This window comes from Cimex lectularius, unplaced genomic scaffold (assembly GCF_000648675.2).
Source record: "Cimex lectularius strain Harlan isolate CLEC.00 unplaced genomic scaffold, Clec_2.1 scaffold212, whole genome shotgun sequence".
Lineage (NCBI taxonomy): Eukaryota > Metazoa > Arthropoda > Insecta > Hemiptera > Cimicidae > Cimex > Cimex lectularius.
The window spans coordinates 767219-778270 of NW_019392965.1; the positions used below are offsets into that span (position 1 = coordinate 767219).

Sequence of the window (11052 nt, forward strand, 5' to 3'; positions counted from 1 at the left end):
TGGAAATAAACCAAGAATTAAATTTGATATAAGAGCTCAAATCATTTCGGTCATTTACCTCATCCTCACTGTTTTGGTCTGACATATGAAGATGCAAGGATAGGCAGTCTAAGATTATCAGAAATGACCGAATGAGTTCATTACCCCACAGACCTCAAGAGGGGGTTAAGCATTCCTTTATGCGCCAAAATTTATAGTTTTCAGAAAGTATCAATAGCTTTAACTCCACATGTGTAGGAGTTTCCATTAAATTGCTAGTATTATAATGTTTCTAGGCCATGTACGTAAAGGAATTATAAAATCTACAGATATTTTAGGTAGAGTACAAAAACCAATTCTACACAGGATATATTTGGCAAGATCAACGAGCAGTAAAATGGCCATCTGGTAATTTTTGATCATCTCTGTATTGGTCAGTCAGAAGAGGATGCAAGGATAGGCAGACCAAAACGATCTGAACCAACCAGACCACCAGTTCTAATAGCGAGTATGTCCTGGAGTTGGTATTTATGGAAATAAACCAAAGACTAAAATTCATATAAACCTTGATTGTTTTTGATTATTTTGGTCTGCCATATGAAGATGCAAGGATGGACAGCCCAAGATTTTCCGAAATGACCAATCTACGAGTTCATCACCTCACAGACCTCAAAGGAAACATCTCAATAAAATACGGGTTAAACATTTATAAGTCTTGCTTTATGCTCTAAAATTTGTAGTTTTCAGGAAATGACAATAGATTTAACACCTCTTGTGTAGGAGTTTATATAAAATTGCTAGTATGATGTTTCTATGCGATGTATGTAAAAGATCTGTAAAATCTATAGCCATTTTAGGTATAGCACAAGTACCAAGGCTCTACTCTCAGAATATATTCAAAAAGATCAACGAGCAATAAAATTGAGGTTTGATCATTTCTGTTGTGACTTGTATAAAGATGCAAGTATAGGCAGACCAAAATGTCAGGAACTGACCAGACCACCAGTTCTAAAAGCGAGTATGTCCACGGTATTTATAGAAATAAACCAAGGATTAAAATTCATATAATCTATCCTTGCTGTTTTGGTGTCTTATGAGGATGCAAGGATAGAGAGACCAAGTTGATCAGAATCGATCGAAATACAGGTTCATTATCCTGGGCATTTATAAGTCTTCCTTTCTGCTCTGAAATTTTTTTCATTTCTGTCAAGAAATGACAATAGCTTTAATTCTAAATATATTGCAGAAGAGAACGGAATATATTCAAGAAGATCCAGACTTTCACATTCACCTGCTCTGAAGGTTTGATGAAGAAAATTGTCCAATATTGAAGCTAAAATTATTCCAACATTTGGTTCTTGCTTTGATACTGAATTAATGATGATTGATTTTTGTTTGCCTATTTGGCGTATTTAGCCAAGCAAAGTGCAGATATATATGCTCTGCTCTTGTATGTTTTTTTTTTTCTTCCAGCTTTATTTGATGCCTGAGCTGAAAATAGTCTAGCTCAAACGGTGAGAAAAGGATAGCCGATGTTCAAACTGATGACAGCACATTATAAGAAAATAGTGACAGAATGGAGCGATGATTAGACTGTCATGATGTCATCACCCATGACCCATCCCCCTATCATCTCCCAACCTGGATGACAACTCGCGTGAACCTTGGGCTTTTAACTCGCATCAGTACTTCACTGCGCGTAATACATCATTGAATTTGTAGTTAAATGGTAACTACCAGATTGACAGAAGTTCTAAACCGTTTGAATAAAAAATATGCCTCGATGAATTAGTCCATACAGGTGAGAGACATTATTTACAAGTTGTTTAAAATAAATTTGTTTTGGTTGAGAAACAATACTGTGAGAATTCTCGATTGACGACGTCCTGAATGAAAATATATATATATTTTTTTTAAATAATACAAAGGTCAATAACTAATTTGGAAAATTTTTATGTCGGACCTGTTTAAAAGCTATTTATTGCAACAAAGAACAAATTTATATAACTAATAATCTATTTAAGTTCGAATTGGTTTAAAACAAAGACAATTAAATCATCCAGCTTCAGAACAATGTTAAATGCAGTATATTCTTGTGCCATTCTGTTGTCGAGTGAATGGACAGAGTTGATGGTGAGTGTCGGTCTGCGAATCGGTGAACTCGCGCTGAACTGGTATTCGGTCCTTCTTCACTCGCAGACTTGTTGAAGTACACAACACGTTCGGTATTGAGCCATCATCAGGGAGGAACTGACCCAATGTCTGAACTGAATGGACAGTTGTCAGCAGCTGTAAACTATGTTCAGATGAATTACAAAGAACAGTAAGATCTCAGAAACACAGAGATGATAGTCTGTTTAATTTAATTATTTTTTAAACCCTAGATGACTAAAGTTAAACATGACTTATAATTAATTAAGGTTTTTAGTTGAGATGAAAAAAAGTTAATGGCACGAGAGGGATTCGAACCCACGACCTTTGGTTAGATACGCCGCTGCTCTACCACCTGAGCTATTGTGACCTCAATCCACTCGGACATAAACTCCCCATCTCAACTCCACCTTATGAGTTTTCCCTCCTTTTGCCATTTTTCAAAGTAATGAATTAATGACTTGTAATGTCTAAATCAAATTTTCAACTCGCCATGATTTTTAACTGTTTTTTTTCTTTATTTATTCCAAACCCGTTTAGTACAACTTAAGGTGATTATTAATTACACATTGGAAGTTAAAAGTCTATGCGACAAAAGGTAAAAGGACTATTGTACACATGAACACGGATCAGCTAGTGCTGGGCAACAAGCTTCCGGGATATTCAAAGGGGCCAGTCTTTGAGGCAGAAATAACTTGACCAAGCATGCTGTAAAATGCAGAAGACTTGGAAGGCAAAGTAGAAGCGGTAAAATGCGCGATGGATCAAAGTCGGAAAAAGGAGTCGGTGCAGCCACATTAGACCCAGGAAACCAGATGGGAAAAAAAAATCAAGCTCCATATCTTAATATTCACAGAAGTTGTTAAATGTAAACAATGTTTGTAAATCCCAGGCCCTGAAGATGATCTCAATAAAGATCGAAACGTTGGCATGATAAAGAAAATGTTTTTCTGAAACCTACATCACACCAGACCGCATCTCACGATTTCTGAATAATTCACAGAAGGCCGAAATCAAAGCGTTGAGATTATAGGCTCTACCTACTCAAGAACTCGTCATAATTGAAGACAGCCGTAGTCATTGGCCATCAAGCGAGTGCCCTGCTAACCGAACCCCCAGTAGACAAAATAATGGATTTTTTAGAAAGCCTTAAGGAAAAGAATCAAAATCCATTTCATCTGGGTCACACATGATGACAATATTTAACAATGAAGTAGACCTCAGAAAAGAAGCAGTACCAAATGGGTATAAATCAAACATTGTCATATATTACAATTAATTAAGGTTGTTGGTTGAGATAAAATTGAATTGTCATATATGATATCAAGACCTATATGAAACAAATAGGTAGAAGAAATTGGCAAAAACAGCCCAAACTGATGAAAGGCTACTACTACACCAACATGCAACTAGTATTGGAAATTAATAGACCAAGGAAGTTCTTTACAACAATATTCAGACAGTGTTTTAGACACAATGAAATACCGTACCACCTGGCCAAAATTGGAATTGTGCGTAACGCGGGATGCAGTAAAGATAAAAGAGCCGAACTATACCCAAATCAACCCCTTGGACTAATCCCAACAATTTTACAAGCTTAGATGTATGTAATGCAACTCTGTGCACAGAAGCTAAAAAGAAAAATGTGAAAGGTGCAGATTTACATACTGTTGGACAGCCAGGCAGCTGTAAAGGCTCTAAATGCATATGCTTTTAGCTTCAAACTTGTCTGGGAGGGCCTAAAGAGCTTAATGACTCCAGCAAAACAAGATAATTTTAAAATGGGTTCCATGAAAGAAAATGTACAAGCTGACTGACTAGTCAACCCACGGGAACAGAACCTTATCTAGGTGCACTTGAGTGCTTAAGTTGTAACTGTAAAAATGGCTTGAGAAAAAACCAAAAGCATTGGACAAAACTGCCAAGTATGAAGCAAGTTAAATATCTATGGCTAGCAGTTTAGCTTGAAACCAAGGGCCATGTGGGTGGTACTCAAAGTTAGGCCCCTTTAATCCCATGCCCGTACTGTTTTCGATCTTTACCATATCTTATATCTTACCATAGCTTTTCTATGGTTTATCAATTTTTGCTATACTTTTACAGTCAGCGCTATTTTGTATAATTATTATTTGGTTTTAGCCATGACTATCATTTAACTTTAATTTTGGTATGTTTAATGCTTTATTTAAACTGTCGAATGAATTTCCGTTACTCTACCCCTGCCAATCAATCAGTTAAGCAGGATTTTAAGAAAGGTAGTAGGTAAAAGGGAGAACTCTCTTAAGCTCCAGAGTATCCCCGAGTGCTATAAACGATCGAAGGCTACTTCATATCTTGGAATACCATAGCAGTACTCCTTTCACTCAAGATCAGCAGCGTTGATGTCTAAAACACGATGGCACTGCTAAATAGTGGAGAGAACCCAAACAACTGGCCAGGAATAAGGTTGCAGAGATGAAGCATGGGGGAATATGTTTAAGTAGTTTTTTCTAAGATTTTGCCTGTTATAGACAATAGACTAATTGAACAGTAAGATGATGAAGTTTTTTAGGCTTTGGAAACATCCAGATGAATGTATAATTTCCATTGGTGTGGGGAGTATTTGGTTCTAGGGATAGAATTGTAGATGTAGGTGTTACCAGATCTGGGAGCTCTCTTTATAGTAATTAATTATGATATACTTTATAAGATGAGTTTGAGTTGAATATTTAAAAATAAATAAAACCAATAGATTGAATACAATTTGCACAACTGTGTAGTAAAATTTTTACATGATTATTATTAGAAGATTGATATTTTATTAACTAGCACAACTGGGGACCGCGGTAGCCGAGTGGTTAGCATGAGAGACTCTCACGCCGCGGTCGTGGTTCAATTCCCACCGTCGCCTCTGGCCTTTTTTCACAATAACCCCCCCCCCAAATTTGAACACACATACGAATTGTCACATGGCTAATATGCATAGTTCATAACGCCAAAAAAAAAAAAACTAGCACAACTGTAGCAATCTTTATAAATACTTTTTTATGCAACATTTCTCCATGTTGTCTGTGTGGTGATGAACTGGTGAATGAATGAATGAATGAAATTTGGTCGTCACTGATCATTTTGGTCTTCCTCTCGCTGGGTTGGTCTGTCAGACGTGGTTCAGCATTTTGCCACGGTGTTGATTTTGTGATTCTGCCTGCTCCTTCTTCAGCTCTTTACTAAATAACTCTACAAAAAATCAAAATATTATAATCCTATTAAGCAGCACCCCAAAATTGATGCTTAAAAAATAAATAAAATTGTATTTATAATTACTATAGAAAAAATACCTACATTTTTAATAGTAAAATTATTCATAGACACAAACACACTGTTGTCTTATGGGAGAACGTAGAATATGAAAAACCAAGATGTTTGTTTTAGTTTTGTCTTTAATTACTGTCTTTTCTTTTACAGATAAATAGAGATGACTATCTAGAAACGTAAAGAAATATAAGGAAGAATGCTGCGTTTTATAAAAAGCACATTGAATTCGTGGTATATGCAGTACGAATTAATCACTTGTACGTACATTTTTGAACCCTGGGAGAAATTTCTTCTAAGTATCCTTTTACGACCACATTACTTTTTTCAGAGGAAACAGGATCGGGACAAATTGTTGCAATTTTGTACATCAATTTGACAAAACATTTTCCTTAATGCAAATTTCCAGATATCTCTGTTTTATGTATTTTCCTATTAATGTGTTATTCCAGTTTGGTGTACTTACCACCGTACATGGGCTCGCTTTTAGAAGAAATGAAAAAAATCTGGGTATAATTAATATAAAAATATATAAGTATATATAATATAAAAAGACAATATTGTTATTTACTATTACATTAAAATGTATGAAATAAACTTTATCCTTATTTTTATATTATTATAAAACGTCCTTTTTTTATTTTTTACAAACAATCCTATTTTGTATCATAAAAAAAATCAACAGCAAGAACTAAAAGTGGTTAAGGCATCAAAGGCAACTTTATAAATAATAATATAGTTGTACAATATAATATTAGAAAAATACATGTACAGTAGAAACCTTATTATACGCTTTTTTCCTGTGTATTTCACATCTCTTAAGTAACGAACATGAGATGAGGTTGTTTTAGGTCTGCACCTGGCTCATGGCCATCAGTCTATCGGTTTATAGTGTAGGACTTCCGGCAAACGGTTAGGCTTCCGACCCTACACCTGAACAGTTAAATATACCATATGTCTACAACTATACTCTGCCTGCTAGAATAAGTTTCTGAGGCTAGTCACGTCTTGCCCAAGAAGAATTGAGACCCTACATAACTGGCCAACATGAAGATTATTGCCATGGGGGGTGAAACACAGGACGCATTTTCAGCAGAAGTGCCCAATCTAAGGTGGCTTAACCTTGCGAATCTAAGGTGGTCGGTTTTAGAAAGGGTGGCAGACTTACTCGCACTGACAGTTTCTCTTACAAGGGATTACCTGTTGAAATTGTAAATCACTACAAATGCCTTGGAGTTATTCGCTAGGTGCTTCTTGTATCATTTGAAGCAGGTGGCGTTTACAGGTAAGATGGGATTTAACAGAATTTGTGCTGTCTTAATTTTAAATTACAACATCCCACTGATAGCTACTTAATATATTTAATGCTTATTGTAAGTCTGAGCTGTTCTACCCATGCCGAGTTTTGGGATATCAACAGTACGATGTAGTTGAGAAATTTCTGAAATTTTTAATCAAAAATCTTTTTGGTCTCCACTCAACCCCTAGCTGTATGTTCTATTTAGAGACATCCACGAACCTATTGATGGTATCTACACTGAGGCTTCACTTTAAGAATTCCCTAAAAGTCCTTAGTTACCCTAATTCCAATCTTCCAACAAGTACTGCTCTTGAGATGATAAAACAGTTCATTTTGATTCTTCCACTGGTATTCTCTTTTTCTAAATAATCCACCCAACTTAAATATTAATATCTCTTAATGGAAACCTAATCTTGATTCTCTTCTTACAAAGATCAATGTACATCATCAAGAGGCGTCTGTAAGGCTTGCCCTGACAACTCATTTTTTTGTTTATAAGGATCTCAATTATACAGTTTCCTACTGCCATTTATTGTCTGGTTCTAATCAGCATCTGAATCTGGGTGATTTGTAGTGGGTTTTTAAAATGAGGTTTGAGCTACTTTGGTTAAATTACACCCCCTGGCTGGAGGGGCTTCTGTCCAGTGCTCTCTATGTAACTCTAAGGTCACAGAGGACTTGTTTCATCTCTTAGCAGAATGCACAATTTTAAAAAACATTTATTCGGAGATCGTGAGATGCGGTCTGGTGTGACGTAGGTTTTAGAAAAACATTTCTTTATCATCTGATTTCGATCTTTATTGAGATCATATTGAGGGCCTGGGATTTATAAACATTGTTTAAATTTTTCAATTACATGTAGGATGTGGAAAAAAAGGATTTATACAATGTTAGAAAATTTTAGATTTAAAAAAATGAATTTATAGTGCCAGAAAATTTTAGATTAAAAAAATTGAATTTATACAATGCTAGAAAATTTTGGTTTAAAAAAATGAATTTATACAATGCTAAAAAAATTTAGACAGAAAAAAATGAATTTATTCAATGCTAGAAAATTTTAGATTCGATCAAAGTATTGTAAAAATTAAAAAATAAATTTTCTAGCATTGCATAAATTCATTTTTTTTGTCTAAAATTTTCTAGCATTGTATAAATCCTTTTTTTCACATCCTACATGTAATTGTAAAATTTAAACAATGTTTATAAAGATGAGCTCAATAAAAATGGAAACATTGGCATGATAAAGAAAATGTTTTTCTAAAACCTGTCACACCAGACCACATTTCACGATCTCCGAATAAATATTGAATAACGATCACCACACATTTAAAAAATATGTTCCACCTAGGCCACAGTTCCCTGTCTAGAGATGAACTAATTACTGGGCCAAACTCTGACCTGACCACACTTGTAAAATATTGCAGACGTGCATGACAATACAAGTATATTTATGTTAAAGAACTAAATATTTAATGTTTAACGAGGAATAATTTGATTTCCATTTTTCATTATTTGTTTCATTTTATTTTTTGGCTTTACTTTATGTTTTATTAATGTTTTCATTCGCCTCTGGCAGATGGTACTGTTCATATCTTATGATGTCTCCTCTGGCTAATAAACAAGATCACTATTTGCAAAATAAATAAAACGTTAAATTCACTATTTTTCGTGGTCCGCTTGACCAATTAATATCATTCAATTAATTAAGGTTTTAAGTTGAGATAAAAAAGTCAGTGTCACAAGCAGGATTCGAACCCACGATAGATACGCCGCTGCTCTACCACTTGAGCTATCGTGACTTCGATCCACTCGGGCACTAACTTCTGAATTAAAATGAAGTGTACTTCACTAAAGCTCTTCATGGCCACTTCATTTGTCGCTGAGTATCAAATAGATTACACGACATTTGAAAAATGGCAAAAAGGAGGGAAAATTCAAAAGGTGGGGTTGAGATGGGAAGTCTGTGCCCAAATGGATCAAAGTTACGATAGCTCAAGTGGTAGAGTAGCGGCGTATCAAGCCAAAGGTCGTGGGTTCAAATCCCACTTCTGACACTTTTTTTATCTCGACTTAAAACCTTAATTAATTGTATAAATAAAACAATTGATCTTTTCAGCATGTTTTCACCGAATAACATATAAAAATTGTTTCTAATTAAACAATTAGCTACAGAAGCTGATTTTAGACAATATTATATTAGGAAACGGCAAGGTTTGAACTTATAATGACAATATTAATGTCTTTACATAATTATTAATATTATTTCTAATAGAACTTACAAAATTTGATAAACATTTTTTAATAAATAAATACATTTTTATTGTTATGCTTTTTTAAATTTTACATTGTAAAAGTACATCATAATGAAGTGCTTGATACATATATTAAATGTTCATATTTTATTGTGTACTTTAATATGTTTTTTGAGTATATCTTTAAGGCGGCATTTATGACCACAGTAGTGACATGTGAATTGTTTTTTGTTGCTATGTATTGTTAAATGTCGCTTCAAATTACCCTTCTGATTGCACGAAAATTCACAAATATCGCATACATAAGGCCTTTGGCCAGAATGAATTATTATATGACGCTTTAACGAAAATCTTGTGTAAGAGGTATAGCCGCATTCGACGCATTCAAAAGGCCTTTCTTTATTGTGTATAATGTTGTGTTTCTTTAGATGCGATTGTAAGTAGAATGACTGCCCACAGAGTTGGCAATGAAACGGTTTTTCCCCTTTGTGTTTCATTATATGATAATTGAGGACGTCGGCTCTAGAACACTTGAAGGTACAGATGCGACACGAATACGGCTTAACGTTGGTGTGTGAAAACGAATGCCTTTTCAACTGTCCAGAGGTGCGGAAGGCAAAGTCGCATTCCTTACATGGATAAGGCCTCTTTCCTGTGTGGGTCCTTACATGCGTTTCGAGCTGATCAGGACGGATGCAAACATAATTGCATTTTTTGCAAGAAAACGGTCTTTCGCCTGTATGTGTCATCTTATGCCGACTCATGTGTGTAAGACTCTTGCACGTATAATCACATTTGTCACAGAATTTAACCATTATTCTTTTGACAAATGTGGCAATATGTTATATCTGAAAGAATTACAGCTTTATAGGTAAGACTTGTTTTAGATATAGTTCATTAAGTATATCTAAAAAAAATAGAAATTCTTATTTGTATCATTTTGCCAATTATTTATTGCTTTGGGTCTAAAGAACTTTCAGTGAAGATTTATGTCAAAAATGAAAAAAGTAACATACTTTGTGAGAAAGTTTGCAGTATCAAAGTTAATTCACCTATAATTTTAATTATTACTTGTTTTTCAAAATACAAAATCCAAGACTTAAGTCAACAGACACAGTATTTCAGGTTTTATTATTGACTTTCAAAATATAATCGATTATTATAGTATTAATCTGTGAAAATGAATTTGTTTAAGCAGTTTCAACAAAAATGTTTTCTTTTTTTTTATATCAATCATGTGATATTTTCCACCTCCTACCTGTGTATCTCTGGTTCCACAAGTTCTTTTAAAAAGTGCGATTATCTAAGGGTGTGTTAACTAAATCGTTTCCAAAAAGGATGCATCCATCATTGTGCTTTCAAGTTCTTTGCCAGTGATCATCAAGCATCATTCTATAGGACTAGGTGACGATTTAAACAATAGACCAAATCAAGTTTTAGTCAAAACTTATCATTACACTGATCTTTAAACACAAATCAGGTTTGCTTGTGTTTTTTATACCTATAGTCAGCCATTTCTGACTGTTATAAAATTCCAAATCACTGATTCATACCTGAGTCATGGGTTTTTATACTTCAATAGAATTTTTGGGTCAAAGGCAAAATAGAAAAATATTCATTTTTTTATATATAATTTAAATCTAACAATTTTCCTAAGAAAAATTTTACTTATATTGTATACTTAAATATCTTAAACTTTTTAGCGATTACAAATGTTTGGCTACTTTTACCTAAATTTTACATAATCCATCATGTTTAGTGGTCTGATTGACCAAATTACTTCTTTCAATTAATTATTCTTTTTATGTGAGGTCTTGGTTGAAATGAAATTCGAATCCTGTTCATGGCACTAACCTTTTCATTTCCACCAAGACCTTTCATAAAAAGAATAATTAATTTTACATAATGTTTATAACACAATAAAAGACAATAAAAAGAGCATATCGGCAAATGGGAGTGTTGGGAGTTGTTTTCAACTACTTCTACTTCAGAGTGAGAGGCACCTCATGCTGGGCAGTAGTAAATTGGAACAATCCTTTCCATTGTCTTATTAACCCAATCTTATTCAAGAAGATGCAC

At 34.2% G+C, this 11052-nt stretch overlaps 1 protein-coding gene and 1 long non-coding RNA gene across 4 annotated transcripts; one reads left to right on the top strand and one right to left on the bottom strand.

The window, feature by feature from the left end:
* The first annotated feature begins 1619 nt into the window (after nucleotides 1-1619).
* Nucleotides 1620-5974, top strand: LOC106664770. The gene is made up of 3 exons (XR_001340226.2): nucleotides 1620-1780; nucleotides 5575-5720; nucleotides 5831-5974. It is a non-coding gene; the product is annotated as an uncharacterized LOC106664770 (long non-coding RNA).
* Nucleotides 1788-10436, bottom strand: LOC106664771 (oocyte zinc finger protein XlCOF15-like). 3 transcript variants are annotated; one of them, XR_002910784.1, is made up of 3 exons: nucleotides 10232-10436; nucleotides 5151-5346; nucleotides 1788-2275 (listed from the first exon to the last, which is right to left on the bottom strand). XR_002910784.1 is itself a non-coding variant. In XM_024229508.1 (2 exons), the coding sequence occupies exon 2, from the start codon at nucleotides 9786-9788 to the stop codon at nucleotides 9114-9116; it is 675 nt and encodes a 224-aa protein (XP_024085276.1). In that variant the 5' UTR covers nucleotides 9789-9821; nucleotides 10232-10436; the 3' UTR covers nucleotides 9056-9113. The 3 variants fall into 3 exon arrangements, 1 of the variants encoding a protein (XP_024085276.1); XR_001340227.2 differs by lacking the exon at nucleotides 10232-10436 and adding an exon at nucleotides 5452-5568; XM_024229508.1 differs by lacking the exons at nucleotides 1788-2275; nucleotides 5151-5346 and adding an exon at nucleotides 9056-9821.
* Between the last annotated feature and the right edge of the window lie 616 nt (nucleotides 10437-11052).

What these genes read in the sequence shown, in the direction of transcription:
- LOC106664771 (XM_024229508.1), bottom strand. Translation starts at nt 9,788, where the DNA reads ATGGTTAAATTCTGTGACAAATGTGATTATACGTGCAAGAGTCTTACA.